At 38.2% G+C, this 14751-nt stretch overlaps 1 protein-coding gene across 2 annotated transcripts in view; it reads left to right on the forward strand.

Annotated features, from left to right (window-relative positions):
- The window catches only part of eng (endoglin), a 41498-nt gene that overhangs the window by 13021 nt on the left and 13726 nt on the right, over positions 1 to 14751 (forward strand). For both annotated transcript variants that reach the window (XM_063478439.1, XM_063478438.1), the window contains exons 3-4: positions 4214 to 4365; positions 11577 to 11690. In XM_063478439.1, the coding sequence (XP_063334509.1) occupies positions 4214 to 4365; positions 11577 to 11690 (266 nt within the window). The remainder of the gene's footprint in view (positions 1 to 4213; positions 4366 to 11576; positions 11691 to 14751) is intronic.

Raw genomic sequence — 14751 nt, forward strand, 5'->3', positions numbered from 1 at the left:
AGACAGCTTTTATTTTTCAAGAAAATCTGAACTGAATAAAGTCAAGCTTTATTGCCATTTCTTCTGTCTTCAGGGGTACTTCTGCAGGCTTCATGAAGGACACTCAGAGGTCTTCTTTGAATGTTGGCTGCCTTTTATTCTGTTCTCCGTCAAGATGATCCCACACTGCTTAAATAATGTTGAGGTCAGGGCTCTGGGGAGATCAGTGCACGACTGATACTGTTCCATTGTGTGCTGTTCTATTCAGGTATCATTTTGCTGCATTGCTAGTGTGTTTTTCAGGCCATTCTCATGATGAAAAATGCATACATTGTCAGTCGTGTGGTTTCCAGCTGGTATTGCATGGTCAATCTAGCGTCATTTTTCTGTTTGTAATTCAATCAGTTTTAACAAGATGCCCAACACCACTGGCAGAATGAAACCCCAAACAATGACAGCACCTTCACTGTGTTTCAGATGGTTGTAGACACTCACTGTTGTACCTCTTTCCTGACCTCCTCCATACATATTGATGATGATTTGAACCAGAATTTTAAAATATCAATTCATCACTCTATAAGAACTGTTGCCACTGATTTTCAGTCCAGTTCTTGTGTAATTTGGCATACATCAGCCTTTTCTGACCATTTCACTTCTTTAAGAATGGCTGCTTGACAGTCAGCCTTCCACTGACACCATTTCTGATGAGGCTTCAGTGAACAGTAAATGGATCAACTGAAGGCCCAGATGCAGGTCCTGTGTAAAATTGTGTTGTCTCTGTCAATTTTTGTAACTAAAGAAGTGTTTTTGCAACACGCTGCTACTAACAAAGGGCCTAAAAATACAATTTAAAGTTGGTCCTTTGAGAAGTTGTCTGTTATGTGTGACCACAACGCTGGTTCATCCCTCAAGATTGTCCCTTTTTGAAGTTTGAACAATTCATAGATGGGTGTTAAGTAGCTTAACAAAAAAATTATTTAAAAAACCAAAATAATCATTCCTATTAAAATGGTAAAGTACTAGGATGAGTTAGAAGCGGCCAATGTCCAAAAGGAAAATAAAGTTTGAAAGGCCTACAAAAAAACCTTGAGAACTACTGCTGAAGACCACAAATCTGTCTCCTTGGAATACAAAAAAATGAGGGGTGGGTCAGGACTTTCACACAGTACTGCAAATCTGATAGACTGCATCTCTACTCATTGAGATCAATATTTGTATGCATAATTGCTAACAAATAAATAAATAAAGTAGAGCTATGAAGCAGAACATAGTTGATGTCAAGCTGATCCTCAGATTTCCTAAAATGGGCACAGTGTTGATGCTGGATTAATGGTCCCATGCACAATTGAACATGTGGAAAACGGATGTCTGTCATTTTCTGAGTCCGTCTCCCATCCTCTGGTAGAATGCCCTGAAGGTTAAGAAAGCAAGAGCAGATAGAACCTGGACACGCAAAGGGACCAGATGGACTCCCCCCCCCCCCAGACAAGTGTGAAGTGTGTCATGCAGTATGGTTTTCATCAGTCACAGATATTGGCTTAATCTGCAAATATGAACCTTGTCCAAAGTCTCTTTTACAAACAGCAAATTGACAATTATTGATTTTGACTACAGACTTGGTTTTATTTTATAAGCTTTCGATCAGTTTGCTACGATTGGGTTTCATCGCTCTCCCGTTGAATAAAACTGTCTTCACGTCTGTTTTCATAAGAGATGGATTTCTAAGTAGTCTGTTTAGGTCTATAAAATAATAGATATGACATATAAAACTACTGAAAAGGAAAGGAATAAAGATTAAAGAAGGCTTTAAGATCAAATCTTATTTCATGAATCGGGGGTATTTTCTGTCTTCAATTATGTTTTCTATTTATATCTACCCCTGATACCTAACATCTAAATAGAAAATCAGCAGCATCCATAAACATGTCTTCTCATGGAATGGAAAATGGAGGCGACTGATATAAGTAGATAAAGAGGACAGCGAATGAAATAGTTCTTCTATACCTCATTTACCAGCAGACCGCTTAGCGAGGCCATTGGCATTTCCGGGGGCAAGAGGGCAAAATGAATGTTCTTCATATCCGATGGTGACTCGTAAAAAAGGAGGCTGGTGACACAAGCATGCACAAGCACGCAAACATACACGCACATTCTTGTGTGGTCAGTGTGATTTATACCCAGAGCTCTTGGGCAACAGTCATGGGCCGTTGACTCTATGACAGCAGAACAAGAGAGAAATAACTTTATGGTTGTGGTTATTGAGCAACAAACATTAACACAGAAGAGCAGAATAACAGGAAGCCAGCCTTGACCTCTGGGGTGAGAGGCAGAGGGGAAAAAAAGAGAAAGCAAAGTATGGATGGCTCCCCATCTGGATTTTCAGGAAAACTTTTAGTTTGACGGTGAGCAGACTGAGGAACAGTGAAGACGATGATTTACAAATGATACAGGCCTCCCAAGTCCCTCAATTTGTGCCAGATATGTTCCTAACTTCATGGAATAATGAGACGACTTGTTCCACAATCTAAGAGGAAAAAAACACCATGTGGAACATAAAAAGATGCATCACTTCTACAGTGCACAAAAGTGATGTGATAACAATGATATAACTGAGTTTAAATTAAAAGCAGCCTATTTTCATCAGGGATATCTTAAGTGACAGGTAATGAAAAAAAAAACATGTGAATTTACCAATTCAATACCCCCCCCCCCCCCCCCCCCCAAAAAAACCCCCAAAACAAAACAAAAACAGAGACAAAAAAACAGCCCATTAAAGAAGACAAAGAGCTGATTATGTAACATGCTCTTGCTCCCACTATCTTGCCGTTGTTTGTAGCATTCATCCATTTCTGTCCCATTTTTATCACAATCTCTGGCCACTCTCGCCCACCGGCAGTGATGACATTGCCTTAAACAAGGCTGCTGATTAGCGCCACTTCTAAATAAGGCACATCCGGTTAGCTTTCCAATCCTTGTAATGTATCCATTAACCTCTTCTACTCTATTCTTCTGTCTCTGTCTCACTTGCCTCACTCCAGATCTCCTCTGTGATGAATTGTGGCCTGCTAGGTAAACAGACCAAATGCATCATAAAAGCCAGTGGAGCGCAGTGTTATGCAGCATTTGCTTAGTAAATTCGTCGCTTCTGTCATGATACCACACTCGCTCACTTATGTGCTTCAGTGCCAGCTGCTTTGAGGGTGATTGAGGCATGAATAGTGGATGTTTCGGCATATGTTGCGTATATTCATCACACAATGGATATGCTTATCTTATTTTTGAGTGCAGATCAGTTCTGACTGATTTAATGAAACCTCATTCCATAGTGAAGGTGGGCTTAGGAAGACTCTGTAAGGAGTAAATCCAAACTAGTGACTGTGTCAGCCGTGATGTGGCTGTGACTAGTGCCAGAAAACTTCTAGAATAACCCACTTAAACTCTGTCATCTATAGTCAGCGAACGGTGAGCGATGGGCAAGGAAAGCGATCTCTAATTGAGCTGGAAAAAGCCTCTGACCTTTTTTTCTTGAGGAAAGAGGAAGTTTGTTGGAGAATATTTTGTCCCTGGCAACTTTATACAGGTTAGAATAAGCATGCGTGCACACATATTCATTCTAGTCTAGCACAATATATCTCTGACACACACACAGACACGCATACACAGTCCAGGTCAAATACCAGGCATTTATACCGACCCCCACCAGTGATCATACACCCTTGGCTGGATTAATTCAGCCTCCCAAGACTTGGATCCTCAGGTTAAACAGCAGTCTTCTAGCAGGGAGCAGAGTGAGCACGGTGATGAATGACCGCAGCCCCGTGTCCTGACACGTCTGATAAACGTGAACCAGCGGATCTGTTTTTAAACAATGTAGTCCTACCCACACGTTTAACATCCATTCTCTGCGACCAGGGGAAAGCTTTCAAAATGATTAATAAGAAATTTAGCCCTGTTCTGACAAGAAATCTGTAACATTGCTGGGTTTATCTTTCTTTTAAATAATAGCTTTTTGGCTTTCACACATGAAGGTTTTCATTTGGTTTTTCTCCTGTTATGTCAAAATATGACAGGATTGTTACAGATGGATTCAAATTCTTGCAATACAAGCTATTTAAGATATGAGACTGGAGAATACAGGGAGTTTCATATTAAGGTTGTAAGAAATAAATTATTTACTGCAACTTAAAAACATGCTGCTGTTCATATTTAACTATTTTTACTTCATTTCTTTCAGCCACAAGTCAGACATGCACCCCAGTGACTGCGAAAGGTGAGAATGGTGAGAAAGGCAGCCCGTGGATTGTGAATGAGATTGGCTGCTGGACCAGTTTTGTCGGAGAGGACAAGGCAGAGGTCCACATCTTTAAACTGAACTTTGATAACCCGGTAAGCATGTCAAAGTTATTTGAGTGTAATGCTGGCTATCTAAGTTAGATATAATAATCTGTAAAAATTGTCATCAAGTTAAAAGAAATCCAGTTTGACTGAGAGTAAAGTGTTGTACACCGAGCTCGTCTGAACAAAATTATTTTTATGGAAAGAAGTAATAACCTGAAAAGTAGTGGTAAAATTCAAATAAAACTTTAGGTAAACATCACAATGTAGAAAGTTCAAATGTTTCACAATCAAACTGCTGCCATCTGTCAAGCACGGCTTAGTTGTCATTTAATCCCAAATTCCCCTGTGCGACAGGGATACGTTATCGTCTGCTCATTCATCATACTTTTTAGCTGATGGAATAGTATGTCAGGTGCTGTCATGCTGAAAAGGAGAAAGCTCTGCACCTATGTTCACCTCACAGTTCACAGCATTCCTAAAATGAAATGTTTCATTCCACTGAACTATCATTACACTGAATTTAATGATGCTCATTTACTTATTTAAAGAGTTATCAGATGTTATGCAATGTGGGACAGTATTAAAGTATTAAAGCTGAGTTTTAAAAACTGACCATACCCAGTAAAAAGAAACATGCACTGTGTAATTATGCACATTTAACTTTAAATATATCAGTTAATCACCAGTTCAACCAATCTCCACAATATGCAGAACTACACTCATCAAAAGCACCAGTAAACACCCTCCTTTCCCTTTCTTGTTCCATCTCTAAACCTTGGCATAACTGGCAAAATATCAGACAGCTTGTTGCAATTTTTGGCCTTGAAGTAAATGGAAGATTGTGTAACGGCAGAGCTTGTTTTAGGGACGAAGCCCTCATTGTTAGCAGTTGACCTTTAGTTTCTAATCAATAGGCTTGAGCAAGATTTACAAAGCTTATAATGATGGCAGTGCAGTTATTTCTCAGTACCTTGACAAAAATTAATTCTCAGAGTTCAGCACTTTACTGATTATGTGACAGTAATTATGCAGTTTTTACTTCTTGTCTATAACTTTTGGGGCTTTTCAGTGTTGTGACAGGGGCTTTCAGAGACCAACGCGAACGATGAATGCTTCCTTATTCATTTCTAAAAATATCAATGTTACATTTGAGCATGTTCTTCTAATATTTTCAAGCCAAGTAAAGCATCCAAAAAAACACCTCAGTGTTTGAACACATCGTTTGACACCGTCCCACACAGAGTGAGGTCATTAATTTCGCAAGAAATAAAACTGGCATAGGATGGAGCATATAATTTACACACTTGATATAGTTTGACAGATATGATTTTATTCAGTTTAATGTGTTCAAATTAATGAATAATAGTGTTAAAAGCACTGCATAGACCATTAAACACTCCTTTTCTTTATAATAATAATAATGGATTGCATTTATATAGCGCTTTTATGTAAATTGATGACCTGTGAATAAAAAGAAAAATACATAATGACTTATTTATGAAGGAAATATGTTAAAGTATTCCTTTTTAAAAAAAAAAAGTAAAACAGTTTGTGTGCTTTCCTGTATCAGACATTATATTGTGGTAAGGTAAATAAGTGCAGCTTCAAAAGAGTTTTATTCCTTTTAAAGGCACATTTTCAGAAATTAGAAAATTTCTGTTTTCTAATTCAAATTAGAAAAAGAACGGGTGTAATTGTATGAATTAATGATGGCTGAGCTCCTTTAGAACTTGGGTAATGTGCATACATGTTCACAGTGCCTTGACTTAAAATGGATGGATGTTATTGTTTAGTTGTCAAACCTGCGGCTTTCCTTCTGTGACAACTCAAAATGTCATTGTAACGCAGAGATGTAAAGACCTTGAGTTAGCAAAGATGCACTGCTACCTGTCTTATGTAAAGACTGAGTCTTGATAAGGAACAGCTTTTGTAGGTTGGAAAATCTGTCATGTGATCTAGGATCTTACTGCTGATGTGTGTCAGGCATAAAAACAAAACTGTAGGCTAAAAAAGTCCTATGGGGGATCAATGTGTGGAACCTGGCATTTTATGAGAGAAACTTAAGGCTGAAGATAATAGTGTATCTGGTATGTTTTTTTTAAAAATGCACATTTTACCGTATTTGGTCAACATTGTGCGCAGACTTTCCCTGACTCTGAATAAATAAGCTTTTAAAATCTTCCCACATTACAAAACATTAACAAAAACACACTCCTTTCCCAACTTTATCAGCCTGATAACTAGCTAACCATTAACAGATGCCAGATGTGACAGAAAATTTTCTTAACGCAGCTTTTTTCAACCCCCTTTAAAAGCCACATTGTTCAATTTTGGTCTGTGTTTAAAGAATTCGTTTTCCAGCTAAACAAACATATGCAGTAATTGCTGATAGGGTATTGGGATGTTTTGATTTTCAAACTTTTTGCTTCAGGGAATGTCAGTGAAAAGTAATTCCAGAAAAGTTCTAATCTATATGTTGTTATTGTTCGGCCAGACTCCATTTTTCACTGTCCAACATTGTCGGTCAGCTCGCATTAGTCATTTCTTTATCAGTGTCCTTTGTTTGTTTGCTTGCTTCTGCTGTTTGTTTTCACTTAGACTATGTAGTATTTTCGCACAACTTCTGTTAAGCAAATGCTATTTATTGATCATCCCGTATTATTTTTCACTGTATTGGTTTTTCGCCGTCATCTGGCAGAGATTATGAGAAGGGAAAAGCAGATGTGTGCAGCCTCGCTAAGACATTGTCACAGGATGGTGAAATACAATCCCTGCCTGCCCATCCATCAGCTCCAGAATTAATAAAAGCCTCAAGGTCCTTTCCTTTAACCTCTCCCAGGAAAGCCATTGAGAATCCTGTCATCCTTTAGCAGAAACGTTTACCAGCAAGCTAAACTGATTCAATTTGATTTCCACTGGAAAATTTTATGATATACAAAGAATCATTAACACAAGCGTCCTTAAGAATGAAGCTTGGTTACCCCACATATGGTTTTGTGTCTTTCTTTGCTTCGAGTAATGCTGCTAACATTGTGCAAGCACATCATTGTCTTTGTCTCAAAGACACAGTTACTGCTGCAAATGTCGTCAGGTCTTTAGTCTCATTTAATGGACTGTAAATCAGAAGAAAATGCAGTTTGATGACAAAACAGATTTAAAGCATATTAGAAAGGAAATGGTTCTCGGTCTTTTTATTAGGCCCGAAGAGTAAAATTAGGCACATTATGTTCTGTAGGAGAGGAAGAAAATTTAATTGCGAAAAGTTCTAAGTGTAGTTTGTGGAAAGAATGGCGCAAGCTCTCTGATTTTAAAAAAAGGTGAACTCTGTTTGAGACTGGTGAGAGTTCACAAAAGGAATTTGGTCTGCGATCTGTGTGATCCACTCAACACTGTGCATAATTGGCATATCCTGGTCTCTTGATGGGACCACGAGTGGACGTTTTATCATATCAAAAAGCAAGAAAAAAGTGGACATGTGACCTCTTAACACATACCCCTTATCTGTTTTTGGCTGTCTGTTTATATAAAAAAAAACTGTTCTTGTAAACAAAAAGAAAGGGGAACATATTCATCTTATGCCAGACTGTCCAGTCAAAAGGGAGGTTTGCTCTTGCATCCTCTTTTCTTTGTCCTCCAAATTGTCTTATCACCTTCTTCCCCATTCCTTTATTTTCATACTGATTTACAACCTGCCAGGAACAGTTGACTGTCACAGTTTGACCCCACAGAGAATTATAGAGGGAGCATCAAGGGGGTACACAGTCAGAGAGAATTCACTGGGAGGAGCCGCTTGTACAGGACTCATTGATGTCACACAGAGGCTTGGATAGTCAGGCTCTTGGCACAAGGCCGAGACGAGACCAAGAGAGCCAATTCAAGCCAAGGGAGAGAGTTAAAAGAATAACTGGAAACTGCATCAGCAAAGGCCCTTCAAAAAATGCTCTGAAGAAAAGAAAAAAAAACCCGAAAAGGAAAACAATTGTATCTTGAAAGCACAGGAACAAAAGCAGCAAAGGTGAGTGATCAGGGTCAGAGTTCAAAAGGAAAGAAAGAAAGTCACAAAAGGATGAAGGGAAGTTAGACAGAAAGCTCATTAGAAAGGGGTATTTAAGGAAAACACCGCCGAGAGTTATCTCTGTATGAAGCACAATGAAGTCAGGAGGAAATGCCGTTCATTCATTTGCTCTACGCACATGCAACACAACAAGTGAGGCACAAACTAAATGTTACAAAAGAACCTCAGACCTCTCCAAGGTTAGTCTGTCTTCAGGGCAATCTAGCTGTATTCTTTTTCCTTTTTTTTAAATGTAATAATATATACCGCGCACAGAAGATGGAATCAAAAATGTGATTTCCTGTGGCTCACCTTGCCACATTCACACAGTATTGCACATGTTATGCATTTATAGAGACTGACACATGGAAATCATATACAGCAGTAGCTCATATTTTATAGCCACCTTCTGCACTGTTGCAGACAACTAGCATTATACTGTATGCTAATATGTTAGCCAATTATTTTTCAACACCCTTTGCCGGGTTTTTCTGGCCTGTGATATTATCTTATACCCCGTCTTATTCACTGATATCTGATTTTCCTGTGGGCTATCACAGGAATTTTAAATTCCCTGACTTGTAGAACTGGATCTATCTTTACATTCAAAGTGAGTGTGATGCTATTATGATGGGCAGAGCAGCATTTGAGTACTTGGATATCTAACAGCTTTAGACACTGTGTTCCAGGTTCTTGTGGTAAGTTATTATTTTCATGCCAAACCCTCCGCCTGTAGCGAACATGTTGCTTTTATAAGTAGTCCTAACCACTGATCTATTCAGATAAATTCCACTGTATCTTCACCTGGGACTGCAGTCGCCCTTTTTAGACATTTTTCCTTTCAAACTGGGGACTGAACCCATTTATAAGATGCAGAAGTCATTAAGCACAAGCCTCCATGTACTAGACACCGGTTAAAGCGTGTGTCTCACCATGTATGTATATCAGTGATCCTTCTGTCCATAGCACTCAGCGTGCAAGGCTGTCTTTGAAATTCATCTGTGTTTGGTTTATAGGCAATTTGTCCATGGTCTCCTTAGACTTAATTTGCTCTGCTCTGTATGCGCCTGAAAATTTCCATAGCTTCAACCTGAGCTCATCACAATTCTCTTGGATCACGCTCTGGCAACATCAGGTAGCAAGTAAATGAATTTAATATGAGGGATTCTTACTGTTTCCCCAGCAAGCTCATTGTCTCCCTAACAGGTTCTGTCTGAAAACAATCTGCCTTCAAATACACACAATATAACAGAATAAAGCATTTAGTGTCAAAAAAAAGCATCCCCCAGTGGATGAAAGCAGAAAGTTGTGTGAATGTTAACCTCCCATAAAAGCCTCACATTGGAGCAATACTTCCAAGTTTTTTTTTTCCTTCTTCTTCTTTTTTTTTTTAAAGCTGTTGTTCATTTCTAATGCACTGAGTCATAAAATTGAGCTGATTACAAATCCATGACTCTTTCACTTTTCTAAACCCAATTATCTTGGGGCTCTTGCGGAAGTAAAAAGACCTGGGATTCATTGGAATTAAGTCTGTCGAAAAAATAAAAAGTCTTTAAACCCAGACTTATTATTCCACATTCAAAAGGTTTACTCACCACCACTTACATCCATAAACCTCTGCAGCACCAGCTTTGCCAAACGCATATGCGAAGCATAGTAATTAAGGCTGATTCATAGTGTGACTGGGGTGGTGATTAGCAAATCACATCACCATTATGTTACTGTGGTTAAAATATAGTTAATTGGATATTACATTATGTGTTGAATTATGTTAATGGAGTTTTATATGTAATATGCCTCATAACAACCACCAAGGTTAGCCATTGTTAAGACAGCAGGTTGTGAATGAAACGAAGTTGATAAATTAATAATAAGACTGTACGTAAGTAATTCTGGCTACACCTTTAGGGGTAGTTTTAATGCAACCAAGACACAGAGTATACATTACACAAATGCATCTAATTGCACATCTGGTAAATAATTAATTTTATAGCTTTGCATGTTTTTTATTTCTCCTCCCTTGCACTGCATAGAAATTTAATAATAGAACCAAGCTACATCACCTCATAAATATCAGCGTCAGCACAAAAGCAAGCATTTGAAGACTGTTTTCTTCTTGCCTGTTTTTGACTCTCTTCAAATGAGTGGTTGCACGTGTGTCTGAAGCGATCCACGTGTTGACATCTCATGGTTGCGAAAATAAGGAATAGTCACGTCCCCCCTGCTGAGATTTCCTCCAGCATGGAAATGAAATCAAAGTTGTGCGGTATTAAATTGGGGTTGGAACTATTTTTGTGTGCTGCAAGTAAAATATCTCCCTCCTCTGTCAACTTGAGGCCTATTAATTTAATGACAGATAGGGAAGGTTGCAAATTGGTGAGCAGCTCTACCCAAGACCTTCAAAGTTTGAACACTGTCGAATTGTGATTCAGTGCAAAATGACCATAATAATGTTGGTCTTTTTATTTGCTCTCTGAAGTTTCAGAACTTTTCATTCTTCATGTCACAGGTTAGAAAATGCTTAAATCGCATTTGTGATGTTTTTCATCTTAAGCCAGTGTAATAATGTTTGAATTTCAGGAAAATATTACGTTTCAATTTTGCCTGTGCTAAAGGTTAATTCTTGTCATTTCATTACAGGATATTTTTCATTGTCTACATTAATTCATCCCCCCAAAAATGATTTAGCATAGCTGCTATGTATTCTGTTTTCCTTTCCTTTTCCATTCTGCTTTATGATAACACAATCAAAAAATTATACAATAGGAGCCAGAAGCATTGCTTGAAGTGCTTTTCAAACATTTTAATGCTTTGATTTTATTTCTGTATTATGTGGCACATACACCACGTGGAAGGCTTTCCAGAAAACTTCTAATAGACAGTGCAGTAGCTCCCATATGGCTAAACAGTGTGACTGAATATTTATAACACTTGATTGCTTTGTCTTTCGTATCAGTCCCAATCTTCCACCTGGAGATGTATACCACCTTCAGACATCATTTGCCTGCAACACTTTCTGAACCTCCAAACTATTTGGAAAGTTGTTAGCTTTCATATGTAAAGCAGACTTTCCACTGTAAAAATAGACGCTGCGTGTATGTAAAACTTCAGTCTGAACTTATATGAATAGATCTTTAAAATAACAACTGCATTGTGTGATTTTCTATTTTTATTCTTGTAGTAATTTGTGTTTTTTTCCTTTCAGGAAAATGCCATATTTCAAATTAATTTGACCAATGCAAAGCCAATGCGCCTTATCCTCACATCTGCAGAAACAGCTTATGGTTTATGCAAACTCAACAGCGAGGTTCACTTGTATGTAAGTAATGCATCTTTGTTTTTCCTTTATCTGTACTACTGTGCGCACATGCAGTTTTTTTCTTTTTGTTTGAATGCATATTTGGGACTGAACCTGGAAAGAAAATGCCCCCTTTGGCCCACTTTTATTTAACCCTGATTACACCTACTGCCTCAGCTGTAACATAAGGTTGTTAAAGAGTCACTAACTAATCATAAAAAAAGATCAGGTTGTGGGGATGCCACTACAAGTAGTTAGTTTTATCCGTAATGCATGATTTTCACATGTCTCCAGATGTGCTTGTCTATCGCCAGCTGTTTTCACACACAGTCAAGCTGACACAGCTGTGCAGCTCTGTGAGTCTGTTTGGAGAGACAGTAAACTATGTTGATTTTGCAGTGTTGATTCCCCAGTGGCCCCTCTGTAGCAAAATGTTACAAAAGAGCAAGCAGTTTTGTATTTTGTGTCTTTTACTCTCCACACTATAAAATCGTAAGAGAAGTTTTAGAGAGTGTCGAGGAAGGCTGATGCTGATAGCACTGGCTATAAAATTAATGTTCCAATGAAACCGGAGATTCTGACTTTTATACACTGTTCTTAGATTATGTTTGTGGACTGGACCCAGGAAGAACTTGAAACTTTTATTCAATTGTGTGCTTAAGTAATAATTTCAGGGCAAAATGCTACAGTGGTAATTAAAAACATAAACCAGGATTTAAATAGTACTGAGATGGGCAAATAAATGAGATTGCCTCTAACTAGGCTATTATTTCTAAATATGTTATTGATGAAGCTCCTCGTTGCTAAATGAAAAAATGTTCCAGTATCTGTACATAAGGACCCTTATCCTCATGAGAAGTTGTAATAACTTTGATTAAATCAATATTAAAACCATTAGGCATCCCCTGCTGTTGAGGGCTATAGAAAGTATTTGGTTTTTAAAGTCACTTTAGTTGTACAGTGCAGCACAAATGAATGTAACACTTTGTGCTCCCGTAGGAAGGATGGAGGTGTTTTTCCTACCTTAGAGTAAACTGAATTTAGATTTGAAACTTCCTCGGGAGGAAGAATCACAGTGAACATTTAATCGTCTTTTTTCTTTCCACAAACTTTGACAATCTTGTTTAAAACATTTTTTCGCCTGGATTGTGTGACTGTTTTTGTCTTGAGAACAATTAACATTGGATTGTAAAAACAAAAAAAAAAGGAAGAAAGAAAAAAGCTAAATCTCACTGTCCTTTTCGTGAAGTTAGCGTTTCGTATTTGTCAGTTTTAAGAAGCCATGATACGCTTGAAAAACAATGAAATGTTTGGAGGAATGTCACCAATTACTGATATGCTGACAGCAGTGTGATAGCACATCCTGTATCATGTCCTGTCAAGAGCCTAGACAACATTGCCTGTGACTGCAGGATGTTTTTGTGGGATGAGCCATATCACTGGGGGATAATAGCGCTTTACTGCAGATTGCATTGTAAGAGAATCAGCATCTGTTCAGCATCTGAGAAACTACGTCACCAGCTTGACAGCTTGGCTCAGTGTCACAGCTCTTGTTGACCTCCCATAGCTGACCCGAATACATGTGGCGACAGCAGCGTTTTATCTGTAACGTCTTGCAGCATTTTTTAATGATCTTACGTGACAGCTTGTTAGTTGAAAAAGCTTCTTTTTTTTTCTCCACCAGATTTCAAACAATTTGTAACAAACTTAACATAATTAAAATACTTATATGAACTGATAACATTTTATGGAGGAATGCCCAGCTTCTGACATGACACTATACAATTATTACATGGAGTAACTGATGGGTAGTAGAAGAAGAAATTCCTGTAATCCTCAGCAAACAGAAAGGCTCATTTATTTCAAAAGGAAGGTTCCTTGATCATTACTGGAAAAATTCGCAATACCAAACTGATATTACTGATACTAATGTCAGTTAAATTCCGCTGTAGTCATTAAAATGATTGCCATTGTTATTTCCTTTTTTCTTTCCATCCTGCCTTTGAGGCCTTCCCTGTCTGTCATGACTAACTTGCCTTCTTTTATTTCTGTCGTTTCCCTTCACACTATTTTTGATCGCGCGTCAATCAAATATTTATGTAGAAAGACTGATGACTCCCTCAGGCTTCCTCGGCTTTCACCAACCCCCCCCCTTTCCTTGTGACGCAAAAGCTTACACATAAATAGTCACGCATAGTAGACAGGTTAGAGGGGGATTTTTATTTGATCTGCTTTGGATGTTTTACAGCATTTCAATTATTTTTTTTTTCATGTTCTTATTATTTTGGTCAGATGCTATGTTATGCCAAACATCTGTTGAATGTGTTCACCTCTAGTTGAAGCACCAATCGGCATGGTAGTTGTAGTAATGTGCTGAACAGTGAAAGAAACACTGATGACCCCCCAAAACGCATAAGAGCTGTTAATTTTAGTGTTCATTTAAAACTTCCATTTTAAAACTTCAGATACAGCTAACTGAAATATTCGAAGCAAGGCAAAAAGCTACTGTGAAACTGAAATAACATTTTCTTTTATTTGGCCAGTGATGTCATTGGATTGGTATAACCTATTTCTTCAAAATTAGCTGTTCTCCATTCATTGTGTGGCACTGAATGCACTGAAGAGGTGCAGTACTTTCTTCTTCTTCAGCTCTTGGGGCACTCAAGTAGAGAAGAACAAATCAGCCTAGATAGAAATTCATTAAAGATTGAGCCCAAAATAAACCTGGAACCCATGGTTTCTTTTTTTAATTGTTATTTATTGAGCACATTTTTACATATCAAGGTTATAAAAGCCTACTCTTAACAATCTTAGCAATCCCTATTCCTAAAGCCTTCCCCTGCTTTCTTATTCATGCAAAACATAATATAAACTCCATTATTTCCCATTGGCCCAGACGAGGAAACAGCAGTGTCTAGTCGTTGGGATGGATGTATGTATTTATACCTTGTATGGAGCCAGATTCCAGCCGACCGTGGTGACGCACAAAGCTAAAAAAGGTCCCATTTCCTGGCCCCACACAGGAAGCAAAGGAAAGACCTTGGCTCCAACAGGGTTGTGCAACTGGGCTCGTGGACACTTA

The sequence above is a fragment of the Pelmatolapia mariae genome, linkage group LG7, assembly GCF_036321145.2.
Source record: "Pelmatolapia mariae isolate MD_Pm_ZW linkage group LG7, Pm_UMD_F_2, whole genome shotgun sequence".
NCBI classification, from domain to species: Eukaryota; Metazoa; Chordata; class Actinopteri; order Cichliformes; family Cichlidae; genus Pelmatolapia; species Pelmatolapia mariae.